Genomic DNA, 22,378 nt, shown 5'->3' on the forward strand with positions numbered 1-22,378 from the left:
CCGCCCCGCCAGAGAGGAAGAAGAAAGAGAGGCGGAAGTGCCCGTCCGGATTTGGGGGCGATTGCCAAGGCAGGGGCTGCGAGGAAGGAGGAGGAGGGGGCTACCGAGGAGATTCCCAGGCGCAGGACCCACCCACCCACTCACCCAGTTAGGCCAATTCCCCCCCCCTCCACCCCAGAAGACAGGTCCCCCCCTTCAGAGCCCCCACCTTTCAAGCAGAGCCCCCTCCCCAAAATATCCCGTTATTCTGACCCCCCCCAAGACCCCCCTCACCCATTGGAGGCCCCTGGACCCAGCCCCTGCCCCCCCCACCCATGTGAGGAGCCCCCCTATAGCCTCACCCCTTTTCTTCCCACCCATTTATTCTCCCCCTTTTATTTTATTGCATGGGCTCCTTTTAAAATGAAACCTTGGGCCAAAGTGGAGGCTTTTTTAAATAAATAAATCCCTATTTATTTTTATTTTTATTTTTATTTTTTTGTCCTGCCTGCTGCTTGCCTGCCTGTCTTGATGGGTCCCTGAAGCCTCCACAGGCTAGGAATAGGTAGCTTTCTTGAAAGGGGGGGTGCTTTTATTTTTATTTTATTCTTCTTTTTTCTTCCTCATGGAGGAAGAAAGTCCTTCCACCCTCCCCAGAGAAACCATGACCTGAGCTGGGGCCAAAAATAAATAAATAAATAAATAAAATCCCATCCGAGGATTGGGGATCTTGCTAATCTTGGATGGACGTTTCCCAACAAACCATGGTGAGTTGAAATATGTTGCAAGAAGAATGGGTTAAAAAAATTGTTTCTTTTTCCTGCTTTGCTGCATCCTCACCCGCTTGGTGGATTTCCTGGGGGGGTTATTATATCCTTGTGGCAGATATTCGTGGGGTGTGGAAGGGGGCATAGGACCCAAAGCATCGCCACAGGCTGTAGGTGGGTGGGTGGAGGGCGGAGGTAGTGGTATTTTCTTAGCTTCTCCTATGCCAAAATAATGATCCTTCGTCTATGCTGCTTTGCTAGTGATTGGGGCTCATGCTATATAAGGTGCAATGATAGATGCCATCGTCAGATAACAGTCTTGAGTTGTGGATCTTCTTGCGTTTGGGCTGTCCCATGGAAGGAACAGATTCAGAGGCACTGCTAACAAAGAAACTTGGATACTTGGAGGGGCTTTGCAGCTCATTTTTTTTTTCTGGTCAGCTGGCGTCATAAAACTATGGCTATGGTTAAAGAAAGGATGTTTCATAAAGGGGCAGGGACCTTAGTCCCACTGCATGCATTTGTAAAACTGCTGCAATCTGTATCACATCTGAAAAGCCTCAAGATTATGAAATGCAGCAGGTTCTGACAGGCTCTGGAGAACCCATAGCGGAAATTTTGAGCAGTTCGGAGAACCGGCAAATACCACCTCTGGCTGGCCCCAGAGTGGGGAGGGAGTGGAGATTTTGCAATATCCTTTCCCCAGGAGTGGGGAGGGAATAAAGATTTTGTAGTATCCGTCCCCTGCCATGCCTACCAAGCCATGCCCACCAAGCCACACCACGCCTACCAAGCCACGCCCATAGAACCGGTAGTAAAAAAATTTGGATTTCACCACTGGCCAAGTCCAAGATGAATCCAGTGAGAATTCAAAATGTTCTTCTGGGAGGAAGGAAAAAAAATCTTATTTACAGGTTTCCAGGACCGCCAAATGACTTTGCTGTACTTGTCCACATCTGAGAAAGCTTCTTGTGCCATTTCAGAACCAGGAAGGGTGAATTTTATTAGCATTAAAAAAAAAACACTATATATTTGTGCCAATTAAGAATTGTAAAAGTATCTGGTGTACTTGCAGTAGAAAAATTAGTAATGTTTTCTACAGTTCTTACGTTATGAAAGCGATATATTTGGGTGTTTTGATTTCTGAAAATCTAGTGCTAAATATAAATAAGCTAGATCACAAATATTTGTGCATGTATCTTTTCAGATTGTTAAAAATATTTCCCTGGGTGATTTGTTACATCAATGTAACTTTAGCTACAACCTTTAATGAGTTGTTTTCAGTCTTCAATGTTTACTATAGTTCAGCTACCAGTTATAGGTATCAATGGGGTTTTAAAAGCTGGCTTGAGTAGCTACCAGATGGCAAGGTTGCTTGAGATTCCAGGTGATCTGAAGAGAAGTTATGTGCCTTTCTTCATTGTCTGATAATTGAATTAATGCTATTTTTTTCTTGCGTGCAATGCTATGCAAATTAATACCCTTATATACATCTGTCCTGCTATACAATTAACTGTGTGAATTCTCACAGCTCTATAGTCTGGGCATAGAAGTTGCAAGTTTGATCTAAAGGAGGCCATCTTTTCTTTGTATATCTTTCTAGCAATATTTTTTTTTTCCTTTATAAGTTAGAAAACAATAACCAGTACATATTTTGAGACAAGGATTCGAAAAGGCATGAATGAAGAATTAATAATAGGAGAGACTATCCAGGAAGTGATTCTGTTGCATCATTCATTAAGTCGCCCAACAATGCCAAAGAAATGTTTTACATTTTAAAAATTCGGCTACAGTTACATAAGTTACCTCTGAGCGGTCAAGTAACATTGCTTTTTTCACATTTTTCCTTCAAGTAAGATTTCGTTTAGTTTTAGTTTTCATTTCGTTGGGCTCCATTTAGTTTTCTTTTTCAAGCACACAGAAGCTTGTTGCCTTGTATCAATCTAATTTTTCAAATTGTTGTTCGCCACTGCATTTCCTGTTCCTTTGCACAATTTGAGTCATACAAATTCATTCTCATGGTTCCTTTATGTTGCAAGGAGAGAAAGAGAGAATCGTGCTATTCATTTGGTGTGAGTCTAGAGCAGAAAACTACTTACCTACCTTCATCATTTATCTGACGGGTTTTTTTCCCCTCTCCCCTATGAAGACAAATACTGTACTAAGAACAAAGACAAAAGGCAAGTGTAGTTAAAAAAAATACTTTAAGGCACATATAATAAACAAACCTTTCCCACTCTTAAGTGAAGAAAGATCTCTTGGGAGTAGATTTTATGAGAAGGATCTGGCTATTCTGACAGACTATAGACCAGGGGTGTCAAACTGAATTTCTTTTTTTTTTTTTTTGTATATATAATTTTTTTTATTTTCTTTTAATACAAACATTTCATCTTTCATTAAACAGTGTGTTGTTGTCCGAGTACATATTTTTGTGTCATAACAATTAAAATTTACCACCATATTCATTATTTATATCTATTCTTATATTATTACCATGTCTCCCCAAAAATAAGACCCTGTCTTACATTTTTTGAACCCTGAAATAAGCGCTTGGCCTTATTGCCATGCGCTCAAAAGCCCGATTGGGCTTATTATCAGGGGGTGTCTTATTTTGGGGAAAACAGGGTACTAATACTTAACATACCTACCATTGTACCATTTCTCTTCTTAACTTATTTGACTTTACAATATATTACTTTCATATTTATTCTCTAACCACTGATAAAATAATTCCCATATATTATAATAATCAGATTCTTCCTTCCCTTTAATTGCAGGTGTTAATCTATTCATTTCTGCATATTCTAATATTTTCTTAATCACATTTTCATCCGTAGGGATCTCTCCACTTTTCCAATTTTGTGCAAATACCATTCTAGCTGCAGTTATTACATGAATAATCAAATATACATTTTCTTTTTCTTTACTATAAGCTTTTGGTAGAATCCCCAACAGGAATAGTTCAGGTTTTAAATCAATGTGTTGCTGCGTCGTCATCTCCAACCACATACGAATTTTTGCCCAATATTTTTTGGCTTCTACACATGTCCACCACATAGGATAATACGACCCCGGTATCTGATGACATTTCCAACATCTAGCTGATTTGTCTTTAAACATTTTTGCCAATCTTTCCAGTAGGTGTCAAACTGGATTTCATTGAGGGCTGCATCAGGGTTGTGTTTGACCTTGGGGGCCAGGGGGGGCGTGGGCAGCTTGACGTCACTCCTATCGGGGGCGCCTGTGGTGGCCCGAGCGATCTGCCACGTGGCCCTCCCGAGCTCCGTTTTCACTGGCAGAGGGTTGCAGGAGGCCGTCACAGCCAAAAAATGGAGCTTGGGAGCCCGTTTTCACTGGCAGAAGCACCGTGGGCCGGTCCTTCGCTGTTTTCAGGGCGGCCCCGCAGGTCAGATCCAGGCCCCGGTCCTTGAGTTTGACACCTCTGCTATAGACTGAACATAAACTAGCCATGTGCTTATTGCTTCCAAATGGACCAGTGCAATTTTTGCATTGCATTAATAAAGGTACAGTGTTGAGAACATGGGGATTAATTGTTCCTCTCTGAACTTGCATTAGGCATGTTTAACCTGAAAAGGAAAAGGAGCAAAGAAGACACGATAACCATCTTCTGATATTTGAGAGGGAAGAGAGTGTGGATTTATTTGCCAGAGTGCCTGAGGCTGGGAGTAAAATTGATGGAAGCTTAACAGTGGGAGAGGCAAACTTGGGATAAGGAGGAATTTCTTGCCCATCAGAGCAGTTGAAGCAATTGAACAACTTGCCTTCTAGAGATGTGGCTATTCCATCACTGGAGGCTTTCAAGAAAAGATTGGACAACCACTCGTCTAGGGTGATATCAGGATTTCGGCCCTGGGCAGCAAGGTGAATTAAAAATCTTCCACGGCCTCCTGAAACCTTGTTGTTGTTAGTTGCGAAGTTGTGTCTGACCCATCGCAACCCCATGGACAACATTCCTCCAGGCCTTCCTGTCCTCTACCATCCCCCGGAGTCCATTTAAGCTCATACCTACTGCTTCGGTGACTCCATCCAGCCACCTCTGCTGTCCCTTTCTTCTTTTGCCCTCAATCGTTCCCAGCATTAGGCTCTTCTCCAGGGAGTCCTTCCTTCTCATTAGGTGGCCAAAGTATTTGAGTTTCCTCTTCAGGATCTGGCCTTCGAAAGAGCAGTCAGGGTTGATCTCCTCTAGGACTGACCGGTTGGATCGCCTTGCAGTCCAAAGGACTCGCAGGAGTCTTCTCCAGCACCAGAATTCAAAGGCCTCCATTCTTTGGCGCTCAGCCTTCCTTATGGTCCAACTTTCACAGCCATACATTGCAACTGGGAAAACCATCGCCTTGACAATACGCACTTTTGTTGGCAGGGTGATGTCTCTGCTTTTTAGTATGCTGTCTAGATTTGCCATAGCAAATTTGAAACCTTACGTTTCTATAAAGTTAATATTTAAGTGGATGTCAATTTCCCCGGCCATGCTGATCAATCGAAACGAAGTGATCGTCAAAGAATTGACTCCATACCAAAGAAGGAGACCTTCTCTCCAAACTTCCCTGGCTTTGAATGTGACACTTTTTAATTCCTTCTCAAGCTAGAAAGGAGAGTTGGAGCTTATAGGGTTCTTGAGAAGGAAAAAAGGGGTGAAGATTATGTTAAAAGTTCAATATTGTGGAACCTAAAATGGGTTCCTGGGATTTTTTTTTGAGAAGAGTGGAATACAATACTTGTCATAACAGGAGGAATTCAGGTCTGTTGGTGCTTTCGTAGTTATGTAGTGCTGAACAAAGTCCTATACATTATGCTTCAAATCGGGTGGGCTTCAAAAATTTTAGCAAGGGGTTCTCTGCCTGGTTGCTGGGTGGGCGTGGCCATAGTGGGTGTGGCCTAGTTGGCCTCCTGCACCACGGCATGGGGGGGGTTGCCCTCCCTGGGCTCTGGAGTCTTTCTTCGAGCCTCCGAGTGGGCGAAAACGGTCTCCCCAGGCACTGAAGGCTGGAAACAGGCCCGTTGTGTTTCTGGCCTTCCCAAACTTCCAGTAGGCCCATTTTTCACCCTCCCCGAGCCTCCGCGCACACCCTGCACTTACCTGAATCCAAAATGGGCCGTGTGGGGACTCCTGGGAGTGGAGGGGCAGGGTGGGCAGGGCCAGCCAGGAGTGGGATTTGGGAGTTCTCCGAACTGCACAGAATTTTAGCTAGAGATTCTCCCGAACCTGTGCAGCCCACCCCTGCTTCAAATAATTTTTGAGGACCCAGATTGTTGGGGGCAATATGTATACTACTGTATACAGACAGTATACTACTGTCTTTGGTGTAAGCCGCCCAGAGTCCTCGGAAGTGGGCGGCATAGAAATATGAATAAATAAATAAATAAATAAATAAATAAATAAATAAATAAATAAATTTTCTTGGTAGAGCTCAGGATGTTGTCATACCTTTGATCCTGAGAACAGTCTTGTGAAATTCAGCTGAGATGGTAAGATGCCCAGCTGAACGCCAGTCCCACACTGCCATGTTATCACGAGATGGGTCAGTACTGTTAACCTCCACATTGCAGATGGGGGAAAAAAAATGAATTAACCAAGTTAATAGTGAGAATCCATTTTAAGGAGGCTATGGCAGAGTGAAATTTGAATGGGTGATTTCCAGGTTCAGAAAGCAAGTAGTTCAGCCTCTCTGGGGTGCTGGCTTCTAAAAGTTTAATCCTTTTGTTTTTAACTTTGTCTTTAAAGCTTTATTTCAGTGCCACATTGCTGCTCATCTGTAGTCGTTTGCAGTATTTGTTTTCAAAGGTAGAGAAGTAAGGCACAGGTGGGCTGTAGATTTCAGCCAAATACCAAAGGATAAAAGCCAAATATTGAAATTAAAAAAATTGGTCGAGAAGATACAGTGTTTAGCGGTCTATTAAAGCTTGGTTGGGCCCTAATCATATTTCTTGGGCTTACATTTATAAAGATGGTTTTATTAATTTAGCCACATGTTTCCAAGCAGATGCCAACTGAAGATAGCGTGTGGTAGCTTATTTGTTTGTGCAACATATCTCTCACGAAATGAAAGCTAAACACAAAGCAAAATTATAACACACACAGTACAGCTGTTATGAAGGCCATAAATACATTAGAGGAGGTGGCAGAATAAATAAATCTTAAGCCCCACTGGGGAGAAAAAAAAAACCCTGCTAAAATAAAATGGTTTTGAAAGTCATTCTGAAAACGTCAAAACGAAGACCCACTACTCTGCCATTTTGTGCTTGTCGGCTTTTCTGAGTTTCAGAAGAGAAAGAGGGGGGGGTGAGGATGATTCGGGGCAGGGGTGAAATCCAAAATTTAAATGAACTGTCGTTAAGTCAAGGACTACCTGTATATTTACGGAAGTGGCCAGTACATGTAGGGCGCCACAGGTAGAGAGAAGCAGACAGATCTTGAGGGAACAGAGTCATTGTGTCCGTTGTTAAGCATTATTGTTTAAACAATGCCTAGTTTGAATGTGTGGCCAGAAAGTCCTACTTTGCTGGGGTTGGAGGGAAAGCTGGTCAAATGTCAGCTTATGATTTCACAACACAAGTACAGAGAAGACGGTGTCCTTACAAAACATGGCTTGGGAGAACAGGCTGAAGAACAGTTTTTATCCGTGGGCTGTCAGACTCCTGAATGAGAAATAACATCATAACTACGTAGTATGATGGACTTGCAGGGCCGGTGCAATGTGTAACATGTTCACACTGGTGCAATACGACTGATGGTTTTGTTAATAAGATTTATTGGGTTAGGGATTTCCTGTCTTCACTGTGAGTTGTATTGTGTTGGGAGGGTGTGCATCGAGGGAGCTCAACCAATCTCATTGTACCTATGTTGTGCACTGACAATGAAGAATTGAAATTGAAATTGAAAATTGAAATTGGGAGAGAAACAAAACAATTATTTCATTTTGGATTAGCACTTTTCTGGCTTGTCACTGCATAAAGCAACGCCAATAAACCAAAAGATACATGAGGCTGCACAGGTAGTCCTCCTCATCTTACGACAGCTCACTTAGTGACCATTCCAAACAGCAATGAAAAAAAGTGACTTGTGACCATTTTTTCACGGTGACAACCTATGTGGCATCCCCATGATCACGTGATCAGAATTCAGATGCTTGCCAACCGGTTCATACTTACGACCCTTGCTGTGTCCGAAGATCAGGTGATCCCCTTTGGCGGCTTTCTCCCAAGCAAAGTCAACAGGGAGGCCAGATTCACTTAACAACCGGGTTACTAACTTTCTCCACTGCGGTGATTCACTTAACAACTGTGGCAAGAAAGGTCATAAAATGGGGCAAAACCCACTGAACAAATGCGTTGCTTAGCAACATAGGTTTTGGGCTCAATTGTGGTCATAAGTCGAGGACTACCTAATCAGCAGTGGATCAAAGTAACGGAAGAAGACAATTTCAATCTGACCGAACGTCATGAATTTATTTAGGTGTGTGTGTGTGTGTGTATGTAATCAGGGAGCATTGGTGTGGTGCAGTGACTTAGAGGTGGAGCTCTCGCCTTACAATCAGGAGGCTGTGAGTTCAATCCTAGGTAGAGGCAGATATTTTTCTTTCTGGGTACAATGAGAATATATCTGCTGAACAAAACTCTGCATTGGCGACAGGAAGGGCATCCGGCCAGTAAACATTCAGTTGCCCAGCCTCTACCTCAGAGGTGGGTTTCAGCAGGTTCTGACCAGTTCTGGGGAACCGGTAGCGGAAATTTTGAGTAGTTCGAAGAACCGGTACTAAAAATTCTGACTGGCCATGCCCCCATCTATTCTCTGCCTCTGGAGTCCCAGCTGATTGGGAGGAAATGGAGATTTTACAGTATCCTTCCCCTGCCACACCCACCAAGCCATGCCACGCCCACCAAGCCACATCCACAGAACCAGTAGTAAAAACTTTTGAAACCCATCCCTGCTCTACCTCCTCAAGGGATTATGGGGTCGTTAAAAGAAGATATAATCAGGGAGCATTACAAAAAAACAACAACTTCATTGTCATTCTTCTGGAGCTGTTGGTGTCTGTTATTTCGATTTTTTTCCTTTTTGTTGAACTTTTTCAAGACTCCCGTTTGTCCAGATTCCTTGTTTTCGGTCTCCCATTTCTCTTCCACAGCACTGTGTTACAAGTTCTTCGGTATTAACCTCTTTCTTAAGCCTCATGCCATTTCCTGTTGACATTGTCATAACTGAGTTCACAACTTGACTCAGGAGAAAATTGTGTGCCCATGATGCCGTTGAATATTTTTGCTCTTAGGTCATTAAGTAATCTATTATTATTATTTTGAAACCGGCACTGCATTCACCAGAAATAATTAAACAAAAACATAATGCCAACGACATGGAGAACTCTCCAGTTTATGTTAATGCTCATTTTCAGTTTCAATTAAGAACTTGACCTGGCATCTTTGAGTACATGTCAAACCTCCCATCTCGCAACTAATGAGCTGTGATACGAATCACATTTTTTTTCCTGTTCAAGAAACCTGATTCTTCAAATCCTTTAAAACCTGGTCAGACTGGCTTTAGCGTTTTTTTTTTTACCAGCAGACACAATGAGTTGTATCTTACAATCGTGTTTTGTTTTATTTTTTACTGTGATATGAACTGACTGCTACAGCATCCCAAAAGCATATAGGTAGTCCTCAACTTACGACAATTGAGCCCAAAAATTTCCAACTGCTAAGCAAGACAGTTGTTTAGTGAATTCTCTCCCCCCCTCCCTCATTTTATGACCTTTAATGCCACCGTTGTTGGACGATGAGTTGCTGCAGTTGTTAAGTTAGTAACCTGGTTTGTTAAGTGAATCTGGCTTCCCCATTCACTTTGGTTGTCGGAAGGTTGCAAAAGGGAATCACACGACCCTGGGACACTGCGACCGTCATAAATATGACGTCCACATTTTGATCACATGACCACAAGGATGCGGCAACAGTTGTAACTATGAAAAACCTAAGTCATTTTTTTTCCCAACGCCGTCATAACTTCAGATGGTCACTACACAAATGGTTGTAAGTCGAGGACTATCCTGGACAGCTTCCTGACCAAAACTAAGTCTAATTTGCACCCTGTTAGCACCCAAGTAGGATAATTGTCAAAGCTTTGTATACTTTCTGTTGCGTTTTCAAGCTGAGAAGTCAGTTTAATGAGCATAAATTCTTCCCCTATGAACCCCATGTGTGCTGAGATTTCTGGATCTGTCTCTAGAGTGTTTCATCCCTTAGTCATCGGGATCAGACAGAGATATAGACTGCCTTGAGCTCCTGTCTGAATGGTTGGATAAAGTAATTGTAACAACAACCAGAGAGAGAGAGAGAGAGAGAGAGAGAGAATCTAGATAGAAATGAGAGAGAGGTAGGGATAGGTAGGTAGGTAGATAAGAGAGGGAGAGAATCTAGACAGGAGAGGGAGGCAGAATCTAGATAGAAATGAGAGGGAGGGATAGGTAGGTAGGTAGGTAGATAGGTAGATGAGAGAGAGAATAGAGGAGAAAGGGAGGGAGAATCTAGATAGAAAGGGAGGGATAGATTAGATAGATAGATAGATAGATAGATAGATAGATAGATAGATAGATAGATAGATAGATAGATAGATAGATGAGAGAGAGAATGATAGAGGAGAGAGGGAGGGAGAATCTAGATAGAAAGGGAGGGATAGATAGATAGATAGATAGATAGATAGATAGATAGATAGATAGATAGATGATAGATAGATAGATAGATAGATAGAGATAGATAAGAGAGAATAGATGGGGAGGGAGGGAGGGAGGGAGGCAGAATCTAGATAGAGAGGGATGGATGGATGGATGGATGGATGGATGGATGGATAGATAGATGATAGATAGATAGATAGATAGATAGATGATAGATAGATAGATAGATAGATGATAGATAGATGAAAGAGAGAGAATAGATAGAGGAGAGAGGGAGGGAGGGAGAATCTAGATAGAAATGAGAGAGGGAGGGATAGATAAATACATACATACATGCATACATAAGAGAGGGAGAGAATCTAGAAATGAGAGAGAGGGATGGATAGACAGACAGACAGACAGACAGATAGATAGACGCTGGACCATACTTTAAAAATGTTTTCTTCTTCTTTTATTTCTGCTGTGCTCTGAACTGTTACTGCATCTAAATGTTTGAACCGCAAGTGTTTGTTCATGAGTTGATCTTCCAACAATGACTTCCTTGAGGAAAGCTGAAGGATGACCTGTTGTAAAAAGGGCTTAAACACACGCGGGAAAGAAATAGATAAAAGGACATTTTCCTTCTCCCTGTATAGATTTATTTAATGTTAGCCTTTCACATTATTATTATTATTATTATTTGGTAAATATTGTACACAGTGTTACTTCATTTTGCAAACAAGTTTTGATTTTGCAGAGGAGATTTCAGCCTCTTTAAAATGGGTCTTTGTTCTTTGAGAAGGAAGTTTCTTATATGGGGTTGAAAACACGGTACTTGGTGTGATTATTATTATTATTATTATTATTATTATTATTATTATTATTATTATTATTATTTATTGAATTTCTATACCGCCCTTCTCCCGAAGGACTCAGGGCAGTGAACAGAATAAGATTTCATATACACATAATATATTTTTTTAATAATGTAGTGATGAGTCAATCGTCGTTTAAATGCCATTATTTTTCAGCAACATGAGTGATTAAATTTATGGAATCTTGTTTAGCGCCAAAAGAATGAACTAGGACGATCCTGCTGTTTGTGAAGCTTCTGATTGTTTATTGGCAAGTCTCAAGGCGGAAATCCAACAGGTGGAGCAAATAAAATCTTAGATTTAGGTAAAAGTTCAGTTTTGGTCATGAATTGTTGGGTTGCTTTCAACTGTGTTGCAATGTTTGTTTGAAATTAAATAGGAGTTGTGAAGTATTTTGTGCCCTGAAAGATGCTATAAAAGTTACTCAGGGCTTGGAAAAATTACAGCAAGGAGTGGGGAGGGTGATTAGATAACACAGTCAATGATTACCTTAATGTCAAACTGGATTTCTTCGAGGGCCAGATCAGCATTTTAGTTCTCTTCCGAGGGCCGGCAGGGCAGGGAAACGGGATGGACACCTCCTGCACATCCTGAATGGCCTTGTTTTCGGCCTGAAGAGCCTCCTGCAGCACTTTGCCAGCCAAAACAGGGTGCGGGGGGGCTGCACAAGGCCCTTTGCAGTCTGTTTTTGGCCACCATGGCCTCCTGCAGCACTCTTGCCGGCCAAAAATACAACACTCTGCCAGCCTCATGGGGGCCTCCTCATGGACCATTTTTGACCAGCAGAGTGCTGCAGGAGGCCGTGGAGGCCGAAAACAGGCTGCAGGGGGTCTTCACGCAGCCCATTTTAGCCGGCAGAGGCACTGCGGGCCAGTCCTTTGATATTTCCAGGCTGGCCCCACGGACCAGATTTAAGCACCGAATCCGACCTGTAGGCCTTGAGTTTGACACCTCTGCCTTATAGAAATAAAATTTTGTTTTGTTGATAGTTGCGAAGTCGTGTCCGACCCATCGCGGACAACGTTCCTCCAGGCTTTCCTGTCCTCTACCATCTTCTGAATAGATATTCTAAAATACTTTTTCCCCATATCACTGTACTGGGGGGGGTATCTTAACTTTTCTATGGTGTTGGCCTAGAAACCAGGCGACGGGGAGTTCTAGTCCCACCTTAGACATGAATGGCAGCCAGGTGACTTTGGGCCAGTCACTATCTCTCAGCCGTTCAACCTGCCTCACAGGGTTGTTTTGTCGGGAAAATAACAGGAGGTATTAGGTATGTTTGCTGTGATAAAAATCCCAATAAATAAACAACTTCATGATCCTGCCTTTGTAGAAATTCTTAAAATGTTTTTTAAAATCCTGAGTCAGCCTTGTGAATCCATTGGTGTGAAAGTCTTGCATGATTACTAAGAAACTATAGCAAATCCAGAGGTTGATGCAGAGTTTTTTTTTCAGTCTGTAGAAATATCTTTGATGGGATAGGAAGAACTATTTCCATTTACAGGATTGTGATAATGTAATGAGCATATCGGATTTAAATTACCGTATTTTTCAGAGTATAAGACGCAGCTTAGTTTTTTGGGGGGGAAATAAGAAAAAAGCTGATTGGCGGGTGGATCGGCCTCCTGGAATACCCCCAATCAGCTGTTCCCAGAGGTGAAGTTTAGCAACAGGTTCCTTGGTTGTGAGCTCTGTGCCTTGCTTTTTTTTTTTTTTTCCTGCCTCTGAAACTTCTGAAACTCTGTTTCAGAAAAAAACTTTTTTTCCTGCCTCTGAAAGCTTCCAAAACAGAGCTTCAGAAAAAAAGCCTATGAAGCTCTGTTTGGAGGCTTTTTTTCTGAAGCTCTGTTTGGGGGCTTTGTTTCTGAAGCTTCGTTTGTGATGCTTTTTTCAGCCTCAGGAACCTCCATTTGAGAAGCTGGGCGGGACTACATTTGGAATATAAGACGCACCCAGATTTTCACCCTCTTTTTTGGGGGGAAACAGGTGTGTCTTATACTCCGAAAAATATGCTAAGATGGGTGGTCAGATCCTCTTTTGAACCACAAGCTTCCTAAATGATTACTACATTTCAGTAAAGCTACCTTGCAAATGACTAAATGAAGAGACACATATGTTCTCATTTATTACTCTTAAAAAGCCTAGATAAATAAATTTATAGCCTTGTCACCAAGTACTTGGTGGTTTGGAATTCTGCTCATCGGCAACAGCGTTAATTTGTTTTAAACCCTCATGTAAATCACACGTTCAGTTGGATTCACCCTGTTACATCAAAGCTATTCTTACAATCAATTCTTGCTGTTCCCGACCACTAATTGGGAGTTAGTAAGGAGAACAGCTTGTGATGACATGGAAAACCATTACAGTACAACTTTTAAAAATATCGTCTTTCCAAGCACATGCTTGGAAGGAAGAAGCTTGAATTCATTAGTCATTGGGAAGACATGGCTTTTGAAATACTGGATAGCTGTTCAAATATAGACAATCGAATGTATTTTTCATTCTGAAAAGCATCTTCGTAAATCAAAGCAGCATTGTATTGCATTCCTCCCACAACTCCTTTGAACAGTTTGCAGGCAACGATATTAGTGAATAACTGGCCAGTCTTTCATGTTAGCAAAATCACTTAGACTTAAATACCACTTTACAGTGCTTTAGAATAGAACAGAACAGAACAGAACAGAACAGAACAGAACAGAATTCTTCATTGGCCAAGTGTGATTGGACACAAAGGGAATTTGTTTTTGGTGCAGATGCTCTCAGTGTACATAAAAGAAAAGATACATTCGTCAAGAAACATAAGGTACAACACTTAATGATAGTATAGGGTACAAATAAGCAATCAAATCATATTAGGAAACAGTCAATATAAATCGTAAGGATACCAGCAACAAGGTTACAGTCATACAGTCATAAGTGGGGGGAGATGGGTGATAGGAACGATGAGAAGATTAATAGTAGTGCAGACTTAGTGAATAGTTTGACCGTGTTGAGGGAATTATTTGTTAAGCAGAGTGATGGCGTTCGGGAAAAAACTGTCCTTGTGTCTAGTTGTTCTGGTGTGCAGTGCCCTATAGCGTCTTTTTGAGGGTAGAAGTTGAAACAATTTCTGTCCAGGATGCGAGGGGTCTGTAAATATTTTCACAGCCCTCTTTTTGACTCGTGCAGTATACAGGTCCTCAATGGAAGGCAGGTTGATAGCAATGGTTTTTTCTGCAGTTCTAATTATCCTCTGAAGTCTGTGTCAGTTTACAGCCCTCTCTAAGCGGTTTACAGAATCAGCATATTGGCCCCAACAATTTGGGTCCTCATTTTACCCACCTCGGAAGGATGGAAGGCTGAATCAACCTTGAGCCTGGTGAGATTTGAACTGCCAGATTGCAGTCAGCCGGCAGTCAGCAGAAGTAGCCTGCAGTACTGCACTCTAATCACTGCGCCACCGTGGCTCCTGATGGCTCATGATGTTTTAAGGGAAGAGGAAAATCATAAATTCTGACTTTAAAATTGTACATTAGGAATAATTCGGACATCATTTTTACATTTCTTTGTCCAAAGATCCTTGTGTGCTATATGTACTGTACACTAAGTGTTATAGCAACAGCAATAGCACTTTGACTTTAACTTATATACTGCTGCATAGTGCTTTGCAGCCCTCTCTAAGCAATTTACAGAGTCGATGTATTGCTCCCAACAATCTCCTCATTTTACTAACCTCGGAAGGATGGAAGGCTGAGTCAACCTTCAGCCGGTCAGGATCGAACTGCTGGCAGTCAGCAGAGTCAGCCTTATCAAGAGTTGTTTTCAAAGAGTGTTAAGTAAATTGATGGACAACAGGTCTGTCCAAATTCTTGGCCTTGAAGACTCACTATCCTAGCCTGTTTGAAGGCATTTCCAAATACTAGCTGATACTAGTTACCAGTGGCAAAGATGCGGGACTCCATCTTCTGTTTTCAAGTGCTCAGAATATCTTGTTAGCTATCCTGTGAAGCAAAATTCTAAACGAAGAGGCCTTGGCCCGATCCAGAAAAACAATTCTTATATTTTATAAACATTTGGCATCGTACCGTACATGAGAGATGGAGGAGGCTGTAGCGAGATTACTTAATATTTCAACATATGTGGGTTTGGCAGCCTTGTAGAATATGCATTAAAAATGTTATTTTGCAAATGAAAGAGGAACCATTGGTGTATTATTGTTTGCCTGGCAATCATCTCTTCTAGGTAAGATTACAGCTGGACTGAGCTTCTTGTTTTGTAGATTTAAAAAAAAAAGGTGATAGAAATAGTGCAGTCTCCTTACTCAATAAGTCAGAAAGACCCAAATTGGCTAGTGCAGGGGGGGTCTCCAAACTCGGCCACTTTTAAGACTTGTGGACTTCAACTCCCAGAATTCCCCAGCCATCTGAAATATGTTCACTGCAGCAAACAGATTATAAACACTCTTCGTTTTGCTTTCCGAATCTTTGGTCTTTGTCGATATAGCATTAGCCCAGGGGGGGGGTCTCCAAACTGGCTGGGGAATTCTGGTAGTTGAAGTCCACAAGTCTTAAAGTTGCCAAGTTTATTTTTTTATTTTATTATTTTATTTTGAATTTGTATACCGCCCTTCTCCCTGAGGACTCAGGGCGGTGAACAGCCAAGTAAAAACATCAAGTACAAATATTAAAATACAGTTAAAAATATACATATATAAATTTGGCCCCGTTAATTAAAAACAATAAACAAAACACTTAAAAACACTTAAAAAATTAGGCCAAAAAAACATAAAAAATTATGTTTGGAGAGTCCTGAGCTAATGCTGTATTGGCAAGGACCAAAGATTTAGAAAGAAAGCAAATTTGAAGTGCTTTTAATCCGTTACTGCAGTGACCATATTTCAATGGCAACATCGCCATTCTTGATTTTTACCTCCGGTTTTACCCTGTTTTCCAATGTAAAGCGGAGGACCAGAATATCTGGTCCAAACATTCAAATTTGAGCTGGAACCCAGAAAAGGAGAAGAATATTCTCAGTGATAATGACTGTGTGATAATATAATAATATTGTAAGCCGCTCAGAGTTACCTTGCGGTAAGATGGGCAGCCAATGAATTTAATAAATAAAATAAATAAGCATTGGGGAATAAGCATTGCAAAAAAAATATATAAACATGATGAAAAAGTACAGGCAACCTGTTTTGCTATCTAAAAGATAAATTTACGAAGAGTTGTGAAGGAGAACTGAAATTTGAACCTAAAGCACTTGGCTGGCTAGTTTGACAATATTTTCCCTATTTTTCATACCTGGAATAATCAATCTCCGGATCAGTAATCTTATGGGAAGTGCCTTCTATTTTAAAACTTACGAAGAGCCGATGAAAATTCAGTAGTCTGTTGCTAAGATACAAGCTGCAGTGAGTAAGCCAGCCTAAATTCAGTTTTTCCTAAACAATGTGAGCGCCAATAGTCCTGATCAAAGTAGGAGAAGCTGTCGTTATAAAATCTACCCTGTGAAAATTGGAGAAACCCAACAGATGGACTCAAGAGTTAGTGTTCCTGTGTGTTTCTAAAAGTTGAAGGAGTCTTACTTGATTTGAAGTTTCCAGTTGTAATACACTTCCATTCTGGGGTCTGGTTGAGTATTATGCAACCGCGACCTAATACTATGGATTTATGACATTTTTATGTTGACAGTTTTTGCATTGTTTGGATATAAACTGTTGGAAGACTTGTTGTTGTTGTTGTTAGTTGCGAAGTCGTGTCATTTTTGTAATTATTTGGGATTTCTTTAAATAATGTATAGCATTACACACATATTTGTTGTTAGTTGCAAAGTCGTGTCCGACCCACCACAACCCCATGGATAATGTTCCTCCAGGCCTTCCTGTCCTCTACCATCCTCCATTTAAGCTCACGCCAACTGCTTCAGTGACTCCATCCAGCCACCTCGTTCTCTGCTGTCCCCTTCTTCTTTGGCCCTCCATCTTTCCCAGCATGAGGCTCTTCTCCAGGGAGTCCTTCCTTCTCATTAGTTGGCCAAAATATTTGAATTTCCTCTTCAGGATCTGGCCTTCTAAAGAGCAGTCAGGGTTGATCTCCTCTAGGACTAACCAGTTTGATCGCCTTTCAGTCCAAGGGACTTGCAGGAGTCTTCTCCAGCACCAGAGTTCAAAGGCCTCCATTCTTTGGCGCTCAGCCTTCCTTAAGGTCCAACTTTTACAGCAATACATTGTAATTGGGAAAACCATAGCCTTGACTATATGCACTTTTGTTGGCAGGGTGATGTCTCTGCTTTTTAGTATGTTGTCTAGATTTGCCATAGCTTTCCTCCCCAGGGGCAAGCGTCTTTTAATTTCTTGGCTCCAGTCCCCATGTGCGGTGATCTTGGGGCCCAGGCAAATAAAATCTGTCACTACCTCCATTTCCACTACTTCCATATAGCCTTGACTATACGCACTTTTGTTGGCAGGGTGATGTCTCTGCTTTTTAGTATGCGTTGAACCACTAGAGATGCATAAAAGATTTTTTTTCCTGCGACAATATAAGGCTGCATTTTGTAAACATTTCCAAGTGTGACCATTTCTCTTAAAACATCTTTGGCAGGCATCAGAAGAGGCCTCGCTCCGAGCCTTGGAGAGCCTGATGACGGAGTTTTTCCACAACTGCACTACGAACGAGAGAAAGCGTGAAATCGGTAAGCTGACCTCTTTTCCCATTTTCTCCCAAGTTTTGCCTCAGATTTCAGAATTAAGGCAACTTTGTTTTGTTCTGGTGTCTGCTCTCATAAGCCCCTTTGAGCACAGCAAGTTGAAGTTGCATGCTTCCAAAATATTCCACATTTTTTTTCTTCCCTTTTTTAAAGATGTTTTTCTTCTCTCTCTTTCTCTCTCTCTCTCTTTCTTTTTTTTTAAAAAAATGCAATAATCTGCCAGATTGTTTGAAAAGACTTTCTGTGCCAGAGAACCTTAATTAGCTACAGGACAATTATTGGGGGGCAGTCACCAGGTAGAAAGTTGATGAAAGTGGGATATGAATTACTGTAGTTTCTGGACTATAAAACGCACTGGAGTATAAGATGCACCAAGATTTCAAAGAGAAAACAAGAAAAAACAAGAAAATTTTTTTTTTGCCCTCACTGGCCCCCAGGAGCACTCTGCAGGCCTCCTAAACCCTCTGAGCATCCAATTTTTGCGAAAAATGGGCCCTTTTTTGCAAAAATAGGATGCGCAGAGGGTTTGAGACGCCTGAAGAGTGCTCCCGGGGGCTGGGGAGGGCAAAAACGCGCTGCATAGGGGGGTTGGGAGGCCAAAAACGGGCCTGTTTTTCACAAAAACGGGGGGATTTTTGCCCTCCCCAGCCCCCAGGAGCTCTCTGCAGGCCTCCCAAACCCTCTGCAGGCCTTGTTTTTGCAAAAAACGGGCCTGTTTTTGGCGGAAACTGGACACGTGGGGCAGGATTTCGGGAGGCCAAAAATGGCTGTATTCGGTGTATAAGAGGCCTCAACATTTCCACCCTCTTTTGGGGGCGGGGGGGGAATGCATCTTATACAGTATATAAGTACAGTACAATATAATGGAATGTTATTCACTCCGTTATTTTTGATGAATAGAGCAGGAGTGGGTTTAGAAGTACATTGAAAACCACCAAGCCCTGGGGAACCGACCTTAGATCAACCAAGACTTTTTATCCCAGTGGTTCAAAGGAAAAGCCAGTTTTTAAAGCATTTCAACATCAGCAGGTTAAAAATAAGTTTAAAGTCCTGTGGGTTAGGGTCACATCAGTCATTCTTTTTATAAGCTCAAGTAGTCTTTGGCTGCAGCTTTTAGAACCTCTGATCGATAGTAAGTTGAATGTAAATAATGGTATAAATAGCTCAGGGCCAGGCCTTCTGGCTTTTCTCCTAAAACAAGAGGGATATAGAAATGACTTTCTCCTGCGCAGTCCCTCTTTTGGTTCTAAATTCTAATGCAGGTTTGGTTTTGATTTTGCTTTATTTGCCTATCCAGAGGAGCTTCTGAATAACTTCGCTCAGCAGGTCGGTGCCTGGAGATTCTGCCTCTATTTCCTGTCGAGCACGAGAAATGATTACGTCATGATGTACAGTTTAACAGTATTTGAGGTGAGCTACCAAACTGGGCTAACCATGCTCGTAACAGGCTCTTTATAACACCGGGGCCCAACCTTTGCGGTGTGGTGGCCCTGCTGGCGGGATGGGGGGGGAGTGGCAGGGGTGGGCTTCAAAAATTTTAGCAAGGGGTTCTCTGCCTGGTTGCTGGGTGGATGTGGCCATGGTGGGCATGGCCTAGCCGGCCTCCTGCACCATGGCGCGGGGGCGTTTTTGCCCTCCCCGGGCTCCGGAGGCCCTCTGGAGGCCAGAAACGGGCCTGTTTCCGGCCTTCCCGAACTTCCAGTAGGCCCGTTTCCCCACCCCGAGCCTCCCCACACATCCTGCATTTACCTGCATTGAAAACGGTCTGCGTGGGGACTCCTGAGAGGCAAGAGGCAGGGTGGGCGGGGCCAGCCAGAAGTGGGATTTGGGGGTTGTCCGAACTGCACAGAATCTTAGCTAGATTAGCTCCCAAACCCCTGCGAACCCCCAGCAGCCCACCCCTGGGAAGTGGGCCACGCGAGTGGCAGGCTGGTCGGTAGGCACAGCTCGACTTGCGCGAGTGGTGGGTAGGCGCACATACGCACAAGTCCTGCCCCGTCGCTCGTGCAAGTTGAGTTGCACACATGCATGTGCTCCAGTCAGCCACTCGTATGGCCCAATTCCGGATAGGCCATTGGTCCAGTAATGGGCTGCAGGATCAGGATTTAACAGACATCTCTTCATCCCATGTGGTCCATTAAATGAATATTTCATTCCTTTGCGCTGGTACTGTACTTTGTTCCAGAATCTGTACTTGGGTTGCAGAAACATGTATTGGAGGGGGAACCAAGAAATGTTGCACCCTAACAAATTATTCAATCTGTTTCACTCAAAAGCAATTCATAAAGAAAGCAAGAGGGTTGAATGTTTTTGTGTGGGTGGTGAAAGCTATAAAACGAAGCATATAAAGTTGTCAATTTTAAAAGAAGTCAAGCTTTTTATGGCAGAGAAAGTATTTTATTTTATTGTTTATAATTCTGAGTTAGATACAGGTATATTTTTTTTCAAGCGTGAATCAAAGGGATCAAAATGAGATTAAATTAGTCTCAATAGTTAACCTATTTCTCTGTTCTCCTGCACTCCTAGTATTAGTTACTGGCATGAATTAGTAGAGGTTTAATTCCTTCTTGTGAACGAGAACTCGCCTCTTAATTGTAAATAAATACTTTCCCACTGAATTCAATTAGCAAATAAACAAAAACAGCTTTCCAAACAGCATCTATTTTAAAAGTTGGTATTTTTAGCAAGCTAACCTCTATATTTAATACCTTGAATATCAGCTGTAGACTTGAGCAAAGAAGGTTATGTGTCAACCTGGTTCATCATCATAATGTCTGTCTGTTTCAGAACCTGATTAACAAGATGTGGCTTGGGGTCCCATCTCAGGATAAAACGGAGGTTCGCAGTTGCCTGCCAAAACTTCTTTTAGCTCACCATAAAACTTTGCCTTACTTCATCCGAAACAAACTTTGTAAGGTCATTGTGGATATTGGCCGGCAAGACTGGCCCATGTTTTATCATGACTTCTTCACAAATATTTTACAGGTAAGACTAAAAGCTAACTCTGTTGTTCGGAAACAAAAGTCATCTTAAGTGTGGTCCATTCTTATGCTGGTGCCTTCAAGTCAGTCCTGACGCCTGAATTTCAGAAGTGGTTTGCCATTGCCTGCTTCCTAGGGCTGAGAGAGAGAGACTGGCCTGTGGCTAAGGTGGGACTAGAATTCATAGCTTCCTGGTTGCTTGCCTGATGTCTTAATCACTGCAATGCAATCCTCGCTTACCAACCATTTGTTCATCGACCGTTCGAAGTTATAACAGCACTGAAAAAAAGAGACTCGTGACTAGTCCTCGAATTTCCACCTCCCAGCACTGCCCATAGTCACGTAACCACGATCTGGACATTTGCAAATGTCTTACCTTACCTGGGGTCACATGATAGCCATTTGCAACCTTCTCTGCTGGCTTCACATGAGCAGAGTCAATTGGAAGCCGATAGGGAAGATCACAAGTCTTCCACTTTCCCCCATCTGGCAGTAGCTATCCCTGGTGCCGCCATGCTGGCACCGTACCTTGCCTGCCAGCCTGTTTGTAAGCTGCCTAGGACTCATTTTAAGGACCCACAGTACTTGCTTAATGGCGCCAATGTGGATTGCTGTTGCTAAGCGACGCAGGTATGTGACGGTGTGCTTTACAACTACACAACTTACTTAGCTACAGAAATTCAAGTCCTAATGAGCATCATTAACTGAGGACGGTCTATACACCAGACTAGTTCTCTATTCTAAATATATTGATTCTGCGGGTAGCTTTCCAAAGAAAGGGATGGATGGATGGACGTGTTATGGTCCGCCAGCAGCCTGCAGAGCTGGCAGCAGAATCAGACAGTGAGGAGGCTGGGGAGGAACATGGGCCAGTCCTGGAGTCTGGGAAAGGCTCGGACGAGGGCTCTGTGTCGGAGGCAGAGATGGGGCCAGGGCCATCTGGGAATCATGTGCAGACTCTGGAGCCTCCAGAGTTGAACATCAGAGAGGCAAAGGACAGGGGGAGCCTGTTCCTAGTTTCGCATGCGCAGAACTGCCAGAAGAACAGTTAAAACTAAAGGGACGACTCAGGAGTAAGGCTTGGAGATGATTGGCCCCTCCCATAAGATATAAAGGAAGAGCAAAGGCACACGGATCTTTGCGGGAAGCAACGTTGTGGATGATGTCGGTTTGTACTTTGAAGCTCCGTTTTTGACTGTGTTTCCATGTGACCTTGCCAAGATAATTGCCAATTAGGTCTTTGGCAGCGTGTCAAAGAAGATAAAGGTGGGTGTTCACCAGCCTTATCCGAAGGACTGTGGCAGACTTCTGTTGGACTATTTATCAGCTCTTAGCAATTCAGCACGTGCTGTGAATGAAAGGAATTCACAGCCATTAAAATCAAAAAAAGGGTTTTTGGGACTAATTGTGTGCTTTTCACTATATCA

The 22,378-nt window shown here is 42.5% G+C and overlaps 1 protein-coding gene across 1 annotated transcript in view; it reads left to right on the plus strand.

The window, feature by feature from the left end:
- The first annotated feature begins 729 nt into the window (after positions 1-729).
- XPO6 (exportin 6) overlaps positions 730-22,378 on the plus strand; it is a 72,053-nt gene continuing 50,404 nt past the window's right edge. Inside the window, exons 1-4 of the mRNA XM_070954802.1 lie at positions 730-746; positions 17,865-17,955; positions 19,268-19,380; positions 20,758-20,955. Coding sequence (XP_070810903.1) covers positions 744-746; positions 17,865-17,955; positions 19,268-19,380; positions 20,758-20,955 — 405 coding nt within the window. The 5' untranslated portion in view covers positions 730-743. The remainder of the gene's footprint in view (positions 747-17,864; positions 17,956-19,267; positions 19,381-20,757; positions 20,956-22,378) is intronic.

The sequence above is a fragment of the Pituophis catenifer genome, unplaced genomic scaffold (genome assembly GCF_029215685.1).
Source record: "Pituophis catenifer annectens isolate HBS135680 unplaced genomic scaffold, rPitCat1.0.hap2 SCAF_16, whole genome shotgun sequence".
In the NCBI taxonomy this organism is placed as follows: domain Eukaryota; kingdom Metazoa; phylum Chordata; class Lepidosauria; order Squamata; family Colubridae; genus Pituophis; species Pituophis catenifer.